This window comes from Lutra lutra, chromosome 13, assembly GCF_902655055.1.
Source record: "Lutra lutra chromosome 13, mLutLut1.2, whole genome shotgun sequence".
Taxonomy (NCBI): Eukaryota; Metazoa; Chordata; class Mammalia; order Carnivora; family Mustelidae; genus Lutra; species Lutra lutra.
In genome coordinates, this window is record NC_062290.1 from 89,526,311 (window position 1) to 89,546,649 (window position 20,339).

Consider the following 20,339-nt stretch of genomic DNA (forward strand, 5'->3'; position numbering starts at 1 on the left):
TACCACCAGCTAATGACATGACTTGGCAGGAAACCAGGGTGAAGGGAGTGGTTGTAGCCAGAAGGCAGCCCCTTCTGCCCCACCCCCTCCAGCCTCTTCTGCGGGGCATATCCTCCAGGGAAGTTCAGAGTCATTTCTGCCAATAGTGACTTCAACCAGTCCCCAGCAAGTAGCACAGCACTCCCTGACCCCCAGAGGGCATAAAGATGACCAGCCCCTCCTGATGATGGCCCTCGTTGTGACACAGTGGTCACACCCCAATGCAGCCAATCAGAGGGACCTCTTCTCCCATAGTCTGCCCTGCCCACACTGTAGCAAATGCCCCAGGTGTCAGCTGTCCCCTGCCCCATGGGCTACATCTTCTAGGTGACTTCAAACAGGTCAAAGCCTCGTAACAATCCTTGTGTGGGAGACAATCCCCATTTCTGTGTTAGAAGGTATGCTAAGGATATGTCTGAGTGAGGGGAGGACCCCTCCCCATTCTCCCGCATTCACCCCAAGACCTTCTCACCGGTACTTCGTCTGGGATTTCACCGTGGATACTGGGTTCTTGCGCATTGAGCTCTGCTCGTTTCCAAGGTGCACACAAGCCCCAGGACACTCACCGTGTGACTTTCTCGTGGCTGGACAGTCGGAACTCTTGTCGGCCGGAGAGTGTGGGGCACCGATGAGGGTGAGGGAGGTGCGGGCTCTGGCTGAAGGCATGGGGAGGGGGCATTCTGCTGTCTTGCTCAGCTTGGCCTCTGCCTTGGCTTGGTGATTTCTGGGCCTCCATTTACTGTTCATTCACTGAACAAATAGGACACACTTGCTGTGAGCCAGGGCCCTGAGAGAGCAGAGAACTGACATGGGGTCCCTTGCTGCAGAGGCCACATCCAACACACGGAGCCCCAAACTTGGTCTGAGGCATCTGTGCAGTCTTCCTGGAAGAGGCGTCCTGGAAGGACGAAGGGTTGGCCAGGCAAGGAGAGTGGGGGAGAATAGTGCTTCTGGCTAAGGGAACAGCATGTGTGAAGGCCCTGGGGCAAGACAAAAGCTATCTTTTGGGGCCAGTGGGGACAGTTCCAGGGCTGGATCTCCCAGTGTGGGATGAAGGTGGAGAGAAGCTGGCTCAGGTGGGGCGGTGTGGCCATATCTAGAAGTCTGGATGTCATCCTGGCAGTGGGGAGCCACGGAGGGGATTGGCTTGGTGGAGGGACACCCCCGCCCCCGGGTTCTGTATGGAGAAGTGGCCATCGGACTAAGAGTGGAGGCAGGGAGGACTCTGCAGAGGCCAGGGCAGCTGTCCAGAGAGGAGTGGCAGAAGCCTGGACCAGATGTGGGCTGATCTGGGAGGTGTTCCAAGCACATCAGGGGCAGGGGTTAAGGACAGGATGATGGGCTGAGGGAGATGAGGGAAGGCAGGTGGTGGCCAGGATTTGGCTTAGGCACACGGAGGTGCCTGGGAGGAAGATCCTGGAAGCAGGACCTGCCTTGTAGAGGTGTCGGGAAGATGCTGGCCTGCCCTTCCACCCAGACCAGAGTTGGGAGCCATCATGGCCCAAGCAGCCTCCTCCCTCATGAGGGGCTGACTATTCCTGCCCCCACCCAAGGAATCTGCGCCAGAGAAGGCCGTTGGCCCACGGGGGCCAGAGCAGTGCCCTCTTGGCAGCCAGGCGGGCCTCTATCCTCCACAAGAGCACTTAAGCGAAAGCAAGTGACAGGCAGCCCAGCTACTGGCCCGAGCTCAGCGCTCAGATGGAACCATGGCGGTCTCACTATTTCCCATCCAAAGAGAGGGTGCCATGAAGCATTGCCAGGTCAGGGCGGTCCACGGCAGAGATGGGGTCACACTGGGTAGAAGTTGGGGCCTAGAAGGTGGCTCCCAAGAACACCAGCTTCACAAAAACCTGGGGGCCTGTTTCCCACGGAGGCGCTGGCCCTACCACGGGACCGCAAGGATGTCAATGTCACTTCCTCCCAAGCACGGTAGAGAAAACAAACGGGCTTAACCGTTTACACGTGCTGCTCCAGGGACCAGAGGGAGGGGGCACGGCAGCCCTCCCTGGATGAGGCTGTCGCTAGTGTCCCCCTAATTGCAGGGCTGTGTGGGCAGCCCCCTGGGCACCCATCCCAGGATAGAATTTTCCATGAGGATAAGATTCCCAAGGCCCCATCCCCTGCTGGGAGAACTTGGAATCTTTCTCCGAATCCCTCTGCTCATCTGGCCAGGCAGGCTTGGGAGAAGACATTGCATAACTTCACTTCTATTTTTTGTTGTTCTTGTTTGAAATAAAAGAACTTGATTGAAAGAAAGAAAAAAGGCAGTCTGGGCTCTCGCAAAACCCAGAACCTGAGGGATAGAGACCGGTTTTACTTTGGGCTAGGCACCTCTGCGAGCCTCAGTTTCCTCCTCTGTGAAACGGGACTAATGACAGGGGCGCCTGGGTGGCTCAGTGCATTAAGCGGCTGCCTTCGGCTCAGGTCGTGATTCCAGGATCCTGGGATCGAGTCCCACATCCGGCTCCTGGCTCAGCAGAGAGCCTGCTTCTCCCTCCCACTCTGCCTGCTGCTCTCCCTGCTTGCACGCTCCCTCTCTTTTAAATGAATTAAAAAAAAAAATAAAACTTAAAAAAATGGGGCTAACGACAGGTAATGAGAACCGAAGCCACCTCATGGGATTGTGGGCACCGAGTTCCCTTCTATAAATGGGCAATTTGGTGTTTACGGCTGAGGGCCACAGAGTAGTGTTGGAGGAAGTCAGACTACTTCCTGTCCTGGAGTGCAAGAACACATCTTCTGCCCCAGGTACCCAGCACACACAGTTTGGGGGCTCTTCCCTCTGTCCCTTCCCTGCCAGAGCAATAGGGCATGCGCAGCCCCTGCACCTCTGTCACCCGCCCCTGGAGGGCGCTGTGCGGTCGCTGCTGGGCGCAGAGCCTGGTGACCATCAAGTGCCTGCCCCAGTCTTCTCTCCAAAGACAAAGAAACAAGCAAATCCCCAATCACCAGCAGGGGTCCCAGCGTAAACAGGGGCACTAGCCTTCCTGAAAATGTCCCCAAAGTCGTGAAAACGTTCACATGCTGTCACCACCAGTAATTCCATCTCGAAGCCTCACTTCGAGGAGGAATCCAACATGGAGGAGGGGAACCAGGATATACTGAGCGTTTGGCACACATTTCGTCCATGCGATGCAAAAACTCTGGGACGAACACAAACCCAAATGTAAATATTGTCATCTAAATTTTCATCGTGGCTTGTAATCGCTTGTCTGTGTATTCTCTGCCCTGTGGCTAATAACCTTACAGAGAAACAGAACGAGCAGACCAATGCACTAGTCTCAAATGCATAAAAATCTCTTTAAAGATGGAAAATGTGCTTGCTCCGCACTGTGTCCCCTGTGAGGCGGTGACCCCCTTCCAGAGCTGTCCTTCCCCGCCTGTGACTCTACCCTCGGTCCCCCGGGTCCAGAAGCTTTGTGGTCATCAGTAACTCTTGTCTATATTGCAAAGAGTGTTAGAGAGCTTCTTAACCCTTTGTTCACACCGTAGAAGGACTGAGCTTGAGATACGGGGGGTCATGGGGGGCATATGGAAATCAGAAGGAGTCCTCAGAGGAGAGGTGAGGGGCTAGACAGCATCCTAAAATGGCCCCGTGATTCTCACCCCGGGATAGTCTCCTCTCCTTGTGTGAGTGTGGGTGCAAACTCCGACTCGCTTTTCACCAAAAATGAAAGAAGTTAGCCGATTTAATTAAGGTCCCTAATCAGATGACTTGACTTGATCGAAAGGGAGATTGATTATCCCGGGTGGGCCTGACCTAAGCAGGTGAGCCCCTTAAAGGAGAGTTGGGTCTTCCCCGAAAGAAGGGATTCAGAGCACAGGGATGCTCTCCTGTCTGCCGGCCTTATCGCCCAATAGCCCTGCGGCGGACTGCCTGTGGAGGGGCGGCTCCCAGCAGCAGAGGGCGTCAGCCTTAAAACGGACTGCACGGAACCGGCTCTGCCCAATTTGAATGAGCTTGACAGGACACTGAGCTCCAGGTGCGGCCTCAGCCCAAAGGCCTCTTTGACTGCAGCTGGGTGAGACCCTGAACAGAGGACCCAGTCAGGCTGGGCTCTGACTCCTGGCCCATAGAAACTGTAAGATCACAAGTGGGTGTTGTTTTAAGCTGTTACATTTGTGGCAACTTGTTCCGCGTCATAGGAAAGACTACAGGTGGAGAAGGAGCTTGGCTGTCCACCTTGAGCTTGGCCTTCCTCTGCCCATGGCGTACCCGACAACCCCAGACCCACTACAGAGGAGACACAAAGCCTTTGCTCAAATTATTTTTCAAGCCACAGGGAGATCCTCCTGTCTTCCCTCCTTGCTGGCAGATTTCTTGCCCTAAAACCCAGGCCTTGATCTTGCCCCCCGCCGCCACCGTCTAAAGCCTCCTGTGACTCCCGAGGGCTCTCTCTCAGCAACATTCCATCACCCAGGCCAGGTGTTTGAGGCTCCACCATCTGGCCCGGCTCTCCCTGTCTAGCCTCAATCCCCTCTTACCCCCTGCCCCAGACTCTCCAGATAATCCCGCCAGACAGTCCCTTTTCCCTGCCACGCTCCTTCCTCAGGCTCTTCCCCTGTGGCCTTGAACATGCATTCCAAAAAGGGTTACAATATTGTGTCAAGTTTTTTAAAAAACGAAGCCAAATTCTAGATAGTCAGCAGATAGCTCTGCATGTCTGGGGGAGTTGTGTGTAGCTTGAAAGAGAATAATTCAATGTTATAATTTTATATATGGAAATGGGAAGAAAACTCTCTTGTTTTCATAATTCACATTTCAAAAAGTGAAGTTCCTCAGAATCTTCTTGGCAGGCATAGATACCAAGAAGGGCGACCTTTCTCCCTGGGATGGCCACGCGGCAGGCATTCCAAGGAGCAGAGATGAAACACATGACCACAATCTCTTTTGGAGATAAATACATGCACACACACTGATACATAGTGTATATTTTACCTATGCATATTAAATACATATAAGTGTTATGTGCATTTAAATGCATATTATGTATCTAATATGCATAGATTCCTGAATACATTATGCCAATTACCTATCACATGCAAATGCATAATACACATTGTTAAAAAATCTGGAAAGTAATCAACCATAACGTGAACAGTGATTTTCTCAGGGACGTGGGATTGTGGGTGGTCTCTGGTCTTTGTATATATACTTGTAAATTTCCCAACATGGGTCCTAAAACTTGACAAAACTCTTTTTAAAGTCCCATCCAAACTGGAACCATTTTTTTGGAGGACAACATAGACCACAAACCTTAAACTTATACCCTTCACTCAGTAATTCTCCTCCCAGAAACGGACCTTCGAGAAATGGACGTGCACAGAGATTTCTGCTCAAAGATGGCCATGAAGGCATTGCTCATGCTGATGCAGCCTGGAAAATTAATTTCTCCAACACTAAGGGCAGATTAAATAAATGATGAGGTTATCCAGGATGATGGAATACCAGCGAGCTGTTAAAATTCGCATTATTGACCATCGAGAGCCCCAGGAGGAAGGGCAGAGGTGCCATTAAGGAAAATCTCAAGCGATGACAAAGGAGCCAGTCTGACCTGTTGGTTGCAAGCCCATGAGCCATAGATGCCACTGTGAGCCATTGATGCCACCCACACCCATGATACACCGTGTCCCCAGTGCCGAGAAACCCTTCCCAAACACTTTTTGTCGTGGAATTCCACACTGGGTAAGAGCCGTCCTGAGTCCCCATCTCTGTTACATGTACACACACACACACACACACACACACACATTCATTTTACACACCATTCGTTCACTTTGTAGAGATCTCCTAGGAGCCAGGTGCTTTTCCAAGACCTGGGGACACGGGCACAGCAGGAAACAGCAGGGACCCAAACCCCCGATTCCCAGAGGTGCACAGTCTGGAGGAAGAGACCAACAGTGAAGATCGAGAAGATGCCAGCCTTTGGAGAACACAGCCTCCTGGGGACATGCACATGTACACACACACAGAGGCTTCTATGTGTCCTGTGGGAATTGGGCTCTGCTTCTGCAGAAGGTCCCCAGATCCTGTCCCTGCACCTCCAGGACCGTGAAATCAGGCTTTTTCGCCCTGTGCCTTGCTTGTGCAACATTTGCCTGTGCCTCTGGGACCCTCTCACACCAGGGAAGCTCTTGGAAGCCTTGAACCAAGAAATTCACTGGATGAGGGAGCCCCAGGAGTTCCCAGCAGGGGCCCTCATGGGACAGAGACCACCAGCCATCACCCATCCCTGGCTTCCTCCAAAGCCCACTGCCCACACATCACACCCATCCCTAACCCTGGGGCAGGAGGGAGGAGGCCGTTCCAGAGAGGGGGCCCAAGTCTTGTTGGGCTGGTGGCAGGCATGTGGACTGCAGACAGAGACCAGGGCAGGATAACTCGCACTCAGCGCCTCTGGCCAGCTCGGCAGATATGCTCTGGTCTTGAGGAAACAGCCCGGCTTGTCTCGCCTGCTATAGGAAACCGGTGCTGGCTTCCCAGGGCCTGGGTGTACAGCCGCGGGAACAGCTGCCAGGAGACAGCTCCCAGCTCTCTCTGCATCCTGGACTGTGTCCACCCAGGGAGCAGGAGCAGAAGCAGAACAGGCTTCTGGGTGTCCTTTTCCCCTGCAAACCCCTGCAGCTCCTGCCAGCTGCCCCTTCACAGCACCCAGGCAGGCCCCTCCCTGCTCTCCACTCACACCTGCCTCTCCCCTGGGCCCTCCCGCTCCTGGGTGGCAGGCAGGGTGCTGTCCATGGCACTTGGGGAGCAAGGGCCACTGCCTGGCTGTCAACTCCACTCTGCTGGCTTTCTCAGAGATCCTCTTAGGACACAGACCCAACTACACTGATCCCCCTCTAATGTCCCCAATATGGCCCCAAAGCCTCAGATGAGCCCCACCCACAAGACCCCAAGAGACTGAGCTCTGCTCAGCTTTGCCGCTCAGTTTCCTCAGCTTGGATATCCCCCCAAAACAAATCCATCTAATCTCCATTCTCAGGTGAGTGGCTGCCTCCCCCTGGAAGCCCCCCGCCCATGCTCCCACTGCCCAATCTCCCCCATTAGGGTGCTGGCACTTGGGTTGTCACTGTTGTCCCTGTGTCCCACACTGTTGCCGCCCCTGCGGCCACAACACATCCAAGAGGATCCCACAGAGGTGGGTGAATGGTGGGACAAGGTACAGGGGCTCCGCGGGACCACCCGCTTCACAAGGTTCCCGTGGGTGTCGGATGCCCTCCTCACCCAGCCCAGCGCTGAGCACTGTGTCCCCTCATCCCCTCCTTCCCAGGGAGGGAAAACACTACAGTATAAAAGCACATACTGGGTCTCTGGCCTTAACTGTATCCCAGCTCAGGAACGCTGGGCAAGCGACTCCTCCTCCCTGAGCTGTACGTCCCTCTTCAAAAACCAGTAAAGCCTCCCTGCTTGGATCTGTTTAAGGATCAAGTGAAAAAAGATGCTCAGTACCGCCCCCGACCAAGGCTTAGCAAACGAGCCGAGCCTCTCCATCCCGTTCCAGGCGCGCGCGGCCACCTGAGACTAGACGCTCATCTCGCCACCAGGGGGCAGTGTTATCCACCCCAGCTCTGCGCGCGGAGCGCGGGGGGCAGGGAGAGCTGGGGATCGCTGGTGAGGCCCGGGGTCCCCTTGGGCCCCATGAGGCCCCCACCCAACAGGCCCATCAGTCCCGTAGGGCAGAAGTTCAGGGGCTGCTGGCGATTGAGAGGGAGACGTGCCCAGGGGCTTCCCCAGATCCTGAGGAGAAGGGGCAGCAGTTGGGAAAAAGAGGCCGCCGGGGACAGTGGTCAGAGTGAGGGTTTCAGAAACGGACCCACTCTAATAAAACGATCCAGCGAAAATGGCCAACCTGGGGCGGGGGGGGGGGGGTGGACCCCAGGAACAGGCAGCCAAGATGTCACAAGGTGGTGGCCGAGCCGGACAGACACTGCATTTAATGACTGAAAACCACACTGATCTCGGAACGGGAGTCTAGGAGACACACACACACGGATGCCCATTTGTGGTTTTCAAACCTTGCAGATACTGAGGGAGCCAGAAGGTTCCTTTTAGTGGTTGGTCCTTTAAGCCCCATTGTCATTGCTTGACAGCCCTTAGGAGAAGCGAATTGTCCTGGGGCGCCTCCTATGGGCACCTGTACTTAGGAGAACCCAATTCACTAAAGCAATGGGGATGCAGCGCAGGCCGTGTGGACCGGACACAAAGGAACATAAGCCCTCCCCCACCTCACTAAACTCCCACCCTAAAAGCCATTGCAAAACCACACCCTACCCTGGGCCCTGCTTCTAGAGGGAACAGGCAGGGCCTCCCAGGCCTGGCCATCACTGAGACACAGGGGAGCTTTTTAAAAACCCAGATGTCCAGTACCCCCTCCCCGCCGGAACAAGCAGAACTGGCCTCCTTGAGGTGAATCTAAGAAATCTGCCTTTATTATAGGCCTGGATCTGGCGGGTCCTTTAGTTTAGAAACCTGGGCTGAGTCTCTGGTCACTCTTAGCGACAAAGAAGAAATGTGGTTTTTAATGCTCTGGTATTAGGGTATGATGGAGTTTCTATCCATCTTGACATCTCCACATGGTCCAATCAGCTACTCCCCCCAGCAAAATCCAAGAGGCACACGTGCACACACACGTACATGCACACACTTCTGCAAACACACCCAGGCCCACGGTGCCCAGCATCCCAGGTTCAGCAGGTCGCCAAGAAGCCAGGTCCCCGGGCCCTAGCACAATCTCGAAGGGACACCCAGTCCCCCAGGTACAGTCACTGCGGCTCGGGGCCACCTTTCTGGTGGCCGAGGAGGCATCGGCTGCAGGTCACAGGTGGCGGGCTGCTTCCCAGATGATCTGCAGGGCCATGGAGGCGCAGGGCAGCTGGGCCACGGTGTAGGCCAGGGAGCGGGTGGGTGCCCGCAGCTTCCCCAGGTAGGCCACAGTGTGCACCACGCGGCCCAGAAAGAAGACGAGGAAGTGCATGTGGGCAATGAAGGGGTCAGGCCCCAGGACGGAGTAGACGAAGCCCAGGAACAGGAAGGGGTAGATGGTCTCCATGTCGTTCCGGTGGGCTCTGGGAAGGCAAGGAGAGGCAGTCAGCCAGGGGTCCGCCGGGGCTCCCTGCCCTGGAAGGCCCCCCCCACCAGTGGGGGGATTGTCTCAGGGTGCAAGACTCAAGTCCGTTCAGGGCCAGGACGAAGAGACACCACAGAGGCAGGAGAGACAGCAGCTGAGGAGAGGGGACCCCACTCGGGGCCAGTAGCCACCACAGGCTGCAGGCTGGGGTTTTCGTGACAAGCCCTAGGGCTCCCCAGGACAGGGCCCTGGCCACGAGCCCCACCCTCTCCCCCTCTGGCCTTGGACACTAGGTGGGAAAAGTGGGGCTCCCAGGGGTTGAGAGCTGGGGTGGTCAGAGCTTAGGTCAGACTCGAACCCATGCCCTTTACCACCAGGGCAGGCTTCTCTGAGGGAACCCCCCTTCTGTGTGCAGGTGCCTGGGCCCTCCTGAGTCATGGGTTTGAGCCTAAGAGCATGTGTCTGGAACCCTTGCCTGCCTTAGTCTCCCCTAAACCCCAGCAAACCCTCCTTCCTCTCTCAAGGATCATAATAACAGAGCCGTAGGCGCTCTCTGGAGCTGACCCATCGCTGGGCACTGGTGAAGCTCTTCCTTTCATCCATGCTCTCCTGCTTCCTCCTCACTGTGTTTTGTTTAAAATGATCAAGTGTGTGAGTCTGTGCGGCAATGCGGGGTCGGGGGGGAGTGGAAGGGCTGTGTATAATCCCGGCCATAAATAAATGACCAAGAAAGAAAATTCAGCTTCTGCTTCTGCTAAGAGTTGGTTCACATTTTCCATGACTCCTGCTAATGGGCAGCTTCCTTGGGGCGAGGTGGGAAGGTCAAGTCCCGTAAATTAGAGACTGAGCCAGAGACGGATGGCCTGTTCAAAGGATAAACAAGATCCCGGCACCAGGACTGTACCTCCCCCAAGGCCAGGCCACACATGTGGAGGCATGAGGACTCTCCTGGGACCAAAGCCCCTTCTTCGGGCTCTTCCAGCTGGAAGGCGGCTCACTGAGGCTGTGCCAGGAGGCCAGGCCCGGGCCCAGCAGCTCCTGCGTGCAGAGCCCAGCCACACTGTCCTCCGCTTCCCTCCCACTTGCAAGGGCTGACCTGGGGTGTAGGGAATGGGGTGGGCTACGCAGGGCAGCGAAGGAGGCCTTCACTGGCAGCCCCGTGCCAGAGGGGTCTCAGCCTTGTGACTGGGGCAGAGACCAGTGAGGAGACATTTGCACCAAAGCCTGAAGGATAAGGGGTCATCCACAGGCTGCCCCTGCAGCGGAAGAACTTTCCAGGGAGGGAAACTGGCAAGTGCAAAGGTGGGGATGAGCGTAGGGTGTTTGAGACACAGTTAAGTGACCCAAGTGTCCGGAGCGCGGTGGCATAAGAGGGAGCAAGGCAGGATGGAAGCAGGAGAGGGGTCTGGTGGGCTGGGCTCTGGAGCCGGGGGTTCAGTCAGAGTGGACACAAGCTCCCGTGAACCTGGGGGGGCCTGGATCTTCCTTAGGCCAAACTCAGGACACGGCAGTTAGCGTCTGTCCCCACATTTTGGAGCCAACATGAGCCCTTCTTTTCTGAATCTCCACCATGGGGGCCTGGAAAGCAAGTCTGCACCAGGCAGGTCTCCCCGGGCTGGGGGGAAGGCCGCTGCTCCCCCGTGCCCAAGAGCGGGAGGCCTGGGAAGGGACAAGAGGAGGAGACTGGGCTTGGGGGGGTCCCACTCCCTGAACAAGCAAGTAACTCAGCTTACTTGTGAGGTACAAATGAGGGAGGACACTGCGGGGTTTCCTCTAAAACCACTCTACCCTATGGGAATGGGGCTTGGTATCCCAACATTCCCCCAAACATGGTTGGGGGGACACCTTTGGAAAACCTACTTTAAATGGAGTTTGTGGGGTGCTTGGGTGGCTCAGTGGGTTAAAGCCTCTGCTTTCGGCTCAGGTCATGATCTCAGGGTCCTGGGATGGAGCCCGCATCGGGCTCTCTGCTCAGCAGGGAGCCTGCTTCCCCCTCTCTCTGCCTGCCTCTCTGCCTGCTTGTGATCTCTGCTTGTCAAATAAATAAATGAATAAAACCTTAAAAAAAAAAATGGAGTTTGTGTGTCCCAGAATGTGGTCTGCTTACCACTGGGGACCCACCTGGATGAACATTTTTGTCACACAAAGTTTCAGGGAAAGTCTCACTACCAGATGAATCCCATTCATTTAGATGCTTTTCTTTAAAATAAAAAAACTGACCAGTGAGTCAGTTTTTAGAAGGTTGTTCACAGTCATCACCAAACCCCACGGAGCAGATGGAGAGGAGGGTAGGATGAGCAAGGTTCACGGCAGGTGGGGGCCCCTGCTCTGTGCAGGGAGGCGCAGTCCCCCCAGAAAACCAAACAGTGGGGCTGAGCCCACCTCCTAGCTCCAGCTTGGGGGGTACGGGACAGAGGGTCCCACAGTCACTAGCGAGCGGGGAGAGGTGGCTGGGACTAAGGAAGCGTGAGGGTCTGACTCCCAGTGCCCGGCGCTGGCCCAGCTGTCGTCCCTCCTCCCTTGGGTAGGTCCCAAACCACAGTGGGGGGCCCCCACCCCCCGTGAAGCCGCCAGTGGGGCCAAGGGCAGGGAGCTGTGGGGAAATCGAAGGTGAGGCAAGAGAACTCCTTCCCCTCCCTCGGGCCCGGATATGTCCTGACAGACATGGAAGGAGTCACGTACCAGAGAGATGCTTGGGCAAAACGTGTCATTCCAATAATAACCGCTTTTTCAAATAAAAGTCACCCAAAGCCAATCCCCACTGCGAGACTGGGCTTGCCAGGACTTCGGGCGGCTCCAGGCTGCCCCACCCCCTCCCCAGACGTTGGGGCCGCCAGTGGCACGGGTGCAGGTGGCCGGTGGGGAGAGGGAGACCCCGGCTGGCAGGGACAGCTGCGGTCCGTCCTCTTCCCTGGCCCTCCCTGCCACCCACAAGGGCCGTGTCCGTGAACAGAGGTCCGCGGTTGCTGCATCTCAAAGGCAGGTAATAAAGTGAAGTAAACTCTCATCCCTGCAGAGCCGGGGCTCAGAGGGCCTGGGGAACCCGCTCAGCCACCAGACTCAACAGCACCCTCCTGGGGAGGCGGCTGGGGGCCCCGGGGGTTGGCATCTACAAAGTGCTTGGAATGCTGCTGCCCCCAAGGGGCTGTGTCTCTGATTCACCTGCCATCTTCCTCGACACCCTCACTGCCATCACCAGCCTCGTCCTGGACACGACTGGTAACGCTCATCTCACGGTCTCGATGTTGCCAGCCATCCCGCCACCCCCGGGGCTGGACCCTGTGGTTCTGTCTGCCATTGACCTGCTCCTGGGCCTTGGGGCACTGTCCACAAGGTGTGAAATGAGGGACGCCTGGGTGGCTCAATGGGTTAAGCCGCTGCCTTCAGCTCAGGTCGTGATCCCAGGGTCCTGAGATCAAGTCCCACATCAGGCTCCCTGCTTGGCAGGGAGCCTGCTTCTCTCTCTGCCTCTGCCTGCCACTCTGCCTGCTTGTGCACGCTCTCGCTCTCTGACAAATAAATAAATAAAATCTTTTTTTAAAAAAAGATGCAAAATGAACGCGTTGGATGACATCTACGGGACTTCCAGACTGTGACTTGGGGACCCGTCTCCCGACAAACTGCTTCAGTGGGATCAGGGCTGCACCCTGCCAGTAGTCAGAAACATGGCAAAGCGTGGGTCAAGTGTGTGTCTTCCTACTTTGGGGCCACTCAGATACTTCCTTGCTGCAGTTTTGAGCGCAGACTCAGGATGTGGCCTGAATACGCACCACTAGGAGACTCGGATAGGTATCGCGGAAGAAGGTTTGGTTTGCCTCGAAACCTGGTTCCTGACTTCTCCCAGAGCTGAGCTCACGAATCCACTCTGGCCGGCTGCTAACCTGAGAGGAAGATTTATCCTCCAAGAACCAAGACCTGAGGGCTTTCTTGTTTGTGCGGAAGGGTGATCCTGACCGTGAACTCTGGTCTAATATTTAACTAAGTCCCACTTCCAGGGCTTGTGGCCTCAGGTTCCAGCCAGTTCTCCGGTATTGGGTAATGAGATGCGTGACCGTTCGGAGCTGTGCACCCCTGAGGCACTGTGATGTTATGTGACGTCAGGGGGGAAGGGGAGGAGGAGCCCCAGGGGACCAGGAACCCCCAGGTCTGGCATGCTTAGTCCCCAGTAAATACCATCACGTGGCAGTTTCCCCTCCCGATAAACTCTTGCCGAGTGGATATAAAACATTATTTGGTAAGACCTTCTCAAAAAGTGAATTGAATTCCAGCCCTTTGAACATCAAGACTGTAGACAGTGGGTCACTTTGATTAGAAGAAAAAATTGTATCACGTAGATGGAAACATCCCGGCCCCCCACCGTGGGTCTGTGGTCTCTCCCTGGCTTGGTTACAGCCACTGAAAGAAACCAAGTGTTTGGAAGCTCATGTAACCACTCCAATGTCACAAGTAAGCTCTGCTACATAAAATCCCGGAATCCTATGAGAAGCTGGGCACACCCCCTCGGTGGCTGCCAAGAACCGGCTGGGGCTACCCACTGTCGCGGCAGCCGGCTGCCTCAAGGACACTCGGGTCCTTCTCCTCTGCCCTGGAGAGTCAGGGCCACCAGGGGGAGGCTGGGGTATGGATCACCAGGATAGATTTGTGCATGGGTAAGACTTTGGTCCACTAATGTACAAGCAGCGCCTTGCACACAGTAGGTACTCATTACCTGTCAGATGGACGGATGGATGGACCTCATAGGAAGTACTAGACACTGTAGTTACATTGGAAAGGGTGGAACAGGGGCGCCTGGATGGCTCAGTCGATTGCACATCTGCCTTTGGCTCAGGTCATGATCCCAGAATCCTGGGATCAAACCCCGCATGGGGCTCCCTGCTCAATAGGAAGTCAGCTTCTCCCTCTCCCTCTGCCCTACCCCTGCCTGCCCTCTGTCCCTCTCTCAAAAAAAAAAAAAAAAAAAAAAAAAAAAAAAATCTTAAAAAAAATGGGTGGAACAGTAAAGAATTTTACTTCCTCCATTTACTTTACACATTTCTGTAATTTTTTAAAACCACAAGTATGTAATTATTTTCAATGGCCAAGACAACTAAAAGAGAAAAAAAAAAAACCCTTTTTTGGGTTTTGAAATCCTTCAATAAAAGAATCTCTATTATTCATACCACAGAGTCCCACCCATCTCTGCCCATGATGCAGGGGAATGCACTGAGAACTGTGTGAGGTTTGTCTCCCGTCTCCCTCTTGTGCAGCCGTGCATCCTCCCACGACTCCCCCCAGCTCCACAGACAGTCCCTCTCCCCTGGAAATGCTGCCTCCTCACTCTTCAGCCCCCTGGTGTGAACTAGAGTCAACTGCCAAAAATGGACCATTCGGATGGGCGACATGAAATTAACATTGAGCCTCCTCCGATGGGATTTTTGTACATCTGTTTCTAAAGAACCATTTTTTTTTAAGATTTTATTTATTTGAGAGAGAGACAGTGAGAGAGAGCATGAGCGAGGAGAAGGTCAGAGAGAGAAGCAGACTCCCCGTGGAGCTGGAAGCCTGATGCAGGACTCGATCCCGAGACTCCAGGATCATGACCTGAGCCGAAGGCAGTTGTCCAACCAACTGAGCCACCCAGGCGTCCCCTAAAGAACCATTTCTTGAGTAACATTTACTGACCTAGAAAATGCTCATCAAATAATATTAACTGAAAAAAAATCACAACCCCAAATTGGGTAAACGATGCATACCTAATTTTATGAAAAACATTGACAAAGAGAATCTGGGTGAAAATAGTGTTAGATGTCAGGGATTAGAATTGGGACCGGTCTCCCTTTTCCCTCTGGGGGTTTGCAACAGGACCCAAATTATCTGCAATGGTCAGCAGTTCTGACTTTTATAAGGAGGAACAATGTTTTTGATCGACTGGGGTATGCTAGGCATACCAAGTGATATGTTCGACTTCATTCAAATAAAGAAATGCAAAGGAAAAACAAAACGTGACGTGGGGACATTTTCACCCATCGCCCTGGCAGTGTACCCCTCCCAAGGGGAAGCTCGGAGGCAGCAGGGGCAGGGGAGACCTTTCCCACACCATCGGTGGAAGAGGATTTGTGCACCACTCGGCAATATTTCTTACCGCTCTAATGCATCCTGCGGTTTGGCTCACACACACGCGCAAAGGCAAAGGGAGAGGTTTGGATGCCCTCTGTTCATAACCGAGAAAGACATGAGACCAGCCTAAATGCCCATCGGAGGGGAACGGGTCAGACAGCTAAGGGCGATCTGCCTGAATCCTACAGCGCTGAGCCCGTAGGCGAGACCCCGCTGGAAGCAGATGGGGAACAACCCCGTGAATGGACCAGTGGGTGAAGGCTGACCCTTTGGGGGCAAAAAGGAAAAAGCACGCTGGGAAGGTGCAGAGACACGGCGTTGGCTATCAGAGAGTAGAGCTGGGTAGGGCTGTGTAGGGCTGGGTAGGGCCCGGAGGTCAGAGGCAAGGGGCGGGGAGACGGAGTCCTTGCTGAGCAACCCTCTCCAGCTCTGGAATCTTGAGTCATGGGCATGTGTCACTTTTCCACAACTGATTAGAAATTTGATCCAGAACTGTCTGAGGGGCTCAGGAAGGCAGAAGACCTGGGTCTTCTGGGTATCCCCCAGGTCCTGTGGTTCAGAGCTGGGCCTGCAGGGGGCACACCCTGGCCAGGCTGAGGTCTAGCAGTACTTGCCTGAGGCAGCGATCCACGTCCTGGTCACTCCGGCAGTACTGGAGGCCTCCATGTCTCAGGGCATCCTCAGGGTTGGCAAAAGCCTGGAATATATCAGCCGAGAATGATTGCTGGTGCTCCCGCTATGTGCCAAGAGCTGGCACTCACCGCGAATAGGGTTTCTGTGGCCTGAATGTTTGTGTGCTCCGCAAACTCGTATGTTGAAGGATACACTCCAAGGAGACAGCATTAGGAGGTGGGGGGGGGGGTCTCTGTGGGGTGATTAGGTCATTGGGATGGAGCCCTCATGAATGGGATTAGTGCCCATTAAAAGAGACCCCCCCCCATAAAGCTCCCTTGCCCCTTCTGCCATGCGAGGACAGAGTGAGAAGATGGCTATCTGTGAACCCAGAAGTGGGCCCTCACCAGACTCAGAATCTGCTGGCACCTTGGTCTTGGGACTTCCCAGACTCCAGGACTGTGAGAAATAAATCTGTTATTTACAAGCCCCCCCCCCCCCAGTCCAAATTATGTTGTTACAGCAGCCAGAATAGACTAAGGCAAAGGCCCTCCTGCCCCTGCTCTTGGGAAATCACAGTCTGGTCGGGGAATTGCCTATGAACAAGGGAAGAAAAAAGAGAAGACAAAGTTGGCCTTGAGAATGTTCACAGGAGACCTGACCAAGTCTGGGGGTCAGAGAAGGCTTCTCTGAGGCAGGGACATTAAAAATGAGCTTTGAAGGATGCAACAATATTAACCAGATGAAGGCAGGGTTGGAGAAATAGCACTGAAGGTATGCAGAACAGCATGTGCAAAGGCCCTGGGGTCAGAAAAAGACAGGCATGTTTGAAGAAAAGAGAACCAATGTGGCTGGAGTATAGAGAACAAGGCACAGAGGCCCAAGATGAACTTGCTGGGGTCCTAGAGGCACGCTAAGAATTTGGACTTTGAACTAAGGGAAATGAAAGGGTTTGATAGTCAAGGGCAGAGAACCCCAGTTCTGTACTGACTAGCTGCACATTTCGTTTAAAGAATTATTTAAGAGACAGCAAGCATGTGTGTGTGTGTGTCAGGTGCGAGGGAATGGGCAGAAGGGAAGAGAGAGAATCCCAAGCAGACTCCACAGAGCATGGAACCCAAGGTGGGGCTCAATGTCACGACCCCAAGATCATGTCCTGAGCCAAAATCAAGAGTCAGATGCTCAACCAACTGAGCCATGCAGTCGCCCCTAGCTGCTCATTTCTTTACTTCCCTGAGCCTCAGCTACTCCTCTGGGAACTCTGAATCAAAGGGAGCTTGTCACGACCTGCGTGACAAATCGACCACGAACATGAGGGTAAGAGGATGGTGAAAAGAACTTAAGAGACAAAGAGATGGGGGCAGGAGGAGCACTGAGGAGGATGTCCAACAGTGCTAAGTTTATTCAAAGCACTAAGGCCATATATATAGTGATGATAGAAGCAATACACCTGTGTCTAGTTAAACCACCACGAGTTCCCATAATAAGTTTCACGTTTAACTATAAGCAGACCTCGTGACGCCAAATGGCTGATGCCAGTACAATTGTTCTGTATTGATACAGCAAACCTGAAAGTAATTTATGGGCTGTACTAGGGCAGCAAGGACCAGCAACAAACTTTTGACCCCAACCGAATTGGTTTCATTTGTTTAGCAAGCGTGTGGGAAGTCACGTAGGCGAGCGCGCAACACATGGCACAGACCCTTTCTCAGTGCTACTCAACTTTTCCCGTCCCGAACCTTTTGTTAGGTTATTCGGACTTTAAAGGAGGCACGAGTCAGGGCCTGGTTTGGTCCTTGTCTCAAGCCTTATTGCGGCCTCCCACAGGAGCTCATTTCCTATGTGGAGAGTGAAGGAGAGAACTGGAGAGGCCTTTGCACGATGCCCGGCACCAGGAGGGCTGCCACGGGGAGGGCACTCCCTAAATGGTCTGTGGACAGCAGAGACTGAAGTTCACACTTCAGTCACCAGAGGCAGGCCCACGCCCCGCTCTCATGCGCCTCTGACCACGAGCCTGGATCTCAGCAGCAGGCTTTCTGCCGTGCTAGTCTGATGGCCACTCCTGCCGTCTCTGACTCATGAGACCTGGGGCCCTCTGCCCCTGAGCTTTGCTTTGTCCTCCCCACCCACCCCCCCGCTGGGGCTGCCCCTGCCCCAACCCAGAAGTGAATGAGAATCAGAGCCCCGTGCCCAGAATTCCTCTCCAAGGGCCCTTCAGTCCTGGAATCACTGATCTGGATGGCTCAGCACTGGGTCCCTTCGATGGGGGTCCTAGCATTCCGCAGGGAGCTTTCTGGAGTTCAGGGTTCATGGAGGGGGGGTGGGGCAGGGCTCTGGACGCTCTCCCACGAAGGAGCATGCGGCTTCTGCCCCCAACTATTAATAAGTAATGAGAACTAACATTGCTGATCTGTCCTACAGCCAGGCCCTGCCTTCTCCCGGCACTACTCTGACGTCCCTAGTGACAGATGAGGAAACTGAGTTCCTAGACTTCCCAAGGCCCAAAGCGGGTGGGCGGAGGAGCCAGGGGCCCCCATCCAAGCCCTTCCAAGGTGCGACTCCCTGGCTCTCTCCTGGTTGACAATACAAAAGCAGAAACCAGAGGGAAACTGGCTTCCTCCGCTCCTCCCCAGCCACCAGGGAGAAAGGCCTCCTGTGGTCTCTCTCTCTCTCTCTGAAGTTACATTAAAAAGGAAGCTCTGGGCGCCTATTCCCAGCTGTGGAGAACTCTATCCACTTCCCCACCCCGGGGCAGGTTGTGGAGCAGGTCCCCCCACCCTGCTCCTTCAAACCCTGCTTTGTAGCCTTCACAGGGAAGGTCTCCTCTTAACCCAGAGTCCTGGCCTGGAAAACAAGGTGAATGTCATTCCTGCCTCCTTCCCCAGAGTTGTGGTGGGGATTGAGCTCTCAGCTCTAAGGAGGGACTTGGGGACTCAATGCGTGAACGCAGCTGTCCCCGTGGAGTGCCTGAACCCCACATCCAGGATGGACCTAGGCAGGGGGAAGGCAGGGGCCATCTGTGGGCCTGTGCCTCCGGACGTCATCTCACCCCATAGCTGCTCGTGCAGCCAGCCTGCACCTGTGCCAGGGGCTGGGTCTGAGTCCCCAGCAGGAATCCGGCGCCTGGGTGTCCACCCCGCCCCCCACGCAGTGCCAGAGCCAGCCTTGCCTTGCCTTGGAACTGGACAAAGGGGGACAAAGGGACACAGTTTCTGGAAACGAGTCTTCTACTGAGTAACAGGACAGAGGCCAGCTTGGCCTGAAACTTCTCGGGCTCTGGCTGTCCAATGCGAGAGCGGAGTTGATCTCTGAATGGGCCATCCGGCCCAGCGGCCCCCCAGGGCTCAAACCTCAGCCTCTGTGTTGTTGTTTTGGCTCTGGGACTTGGATCAGAGCGGGAAAACTCCTCCTTGAAAATTCCAATGGAGGAGCCTCTGGGCGGCTCAGTTGGTTGAGCATCTGACTGGCTGGGGTTGTGATCTCAGGGTCCTGGGACCCAAGAGCCCTGGGCTGGCTCAGCAGGGGATGGGCCTCGCCTACTCCCTCTGCCCCTTCCCCACTCATTCTCATTGTCAGTCTCTCTCTCCCTCTCTTTCTCCCTCCCTCTCTCTCAGATAAATAGATAAAACCTTTTTAAAAAGAAAATTCCAGTGGAGTCTGGCCGAAACCCGGCCCCTGGAGGCTGTAGAGGATTTGGAAGCGCCCTTGCCAGTGAATTGGGACTTTCCACTTAAGGGTTTCTCGGACTCCTTTGTCGCTAGTTCTCACTCCACCCAAATACCCAAATATCAGATCTCCTGTGCTGGGAAGCTGCCAGCTCGGAGAGAGGCTTTACGCTGTCAGGCTCCGCCCTCCGGGACCGGCTTCTCTCTAAGACCGGGTAGACATGGCGCACTCGCAGCCAGAACCCACCTGGAGGCCCAGAAAGTGAGTCAATGCTCTTAAAACAGGACAGGAAGGTGCAGGACCTGCCATCCCGAAGGACTGGGAGAGGCCCCTAGGCAGCTCCCCCCGCCCCCGCACCCCTCCCCCGTCCCTCACACTCCGGCTGGGGAAACACCTCGGCCAAGTTCCCCAGCCGCACACCTCTCCAGCAGGGCAGTGAGGAGCGCACGTGGGGATGTGGGGATCGGGGTCCCGGGCAGCATACCTTTTTCCGAAGTCTCACTTGGCCCGTGATGACAGCCACCACGTACATCTTGATGACCAGCAGCGTGCCGCAGAGAAGGAAAGCTGGAAGCGCCTGGCCACTCACCAGCGCCAGGACAGGGGCAGGCATCCTGGAGGGCCGGCGGGATCGCTGGGGAAGACGGCCGAGCAGGCGTGCGGCTGTGGGTCCCGCAGCGGAGGAGGGGGAGAGAGCGGCCGGGAGGCCTGTCTGCGCCCAGAGCACCCGCCCACTCCCAGCAAGCCCGCGGCTTCCCCCACCCCGACGCTGCGAGAAGCGAAGCGAAAAGGGCGCTGCGAGGTGTCCCTGGTCCAGCCTCGCGCTCCAGATGCTCGTCTCCGGCAAACTTTTAAATG

The 20,339-nt window shown here is 55.1% G+C and overlaps 1 protein-coding gene across 1 annotated transcript; it reads right to left on the reverse strand.

The window, feature by feature from the left end:
* Positions 1–8,526: 8,526 nt before the first annotated feature.
* Positions 8,527–20,339, reverse strand: PTGES (prostaglandin E synthase). The gene is made up of 3 exons (XM_047700715.1): positions 19,966–20,339; positions 15,818–15,900; positions 8,527–9,105 (listed from the first exon to the last, which is right to left on the reverse strand). Exons 1-3 carry the CDS (start codon positions 20,092–20,094, stop codon positions 8,856–8,858), a joined length of 462 nt encoding a protein of 153 aa, XP_047556671.1. The 5' UTR covers positions 20,095–20,339; the 3' UTR covers positions 8,527–8,855.

What these genes read in the sequence shown, in the direction of transcription:
- PTGES (XM_047700715.1), bottom strand. Translation starts at nt 20,094, where the DNA reads ATGCCTGCCCCTGTCCTGGCGCTGGTGAGTGGCCAGGCGCTTCCAGCT. An exon ending in AAGTGAGACTTCGGAAAAAG is followed by an intron (nt 15,901 to 19,965) that starts GTATGCTGCCCG and finishes GATATATTCCAG; the next exon opens with GCTTTTGCCAACCCTGAGGA. An exon ending in GACGTGGATCGCTGCCTCAG is followed by an intron (nt 9,106 to 15,817) that starts GCAAGTACTGCT and finishes TTGCCTTCCCAG; the next exon opens with AGCCCACCGGAACGACATGG.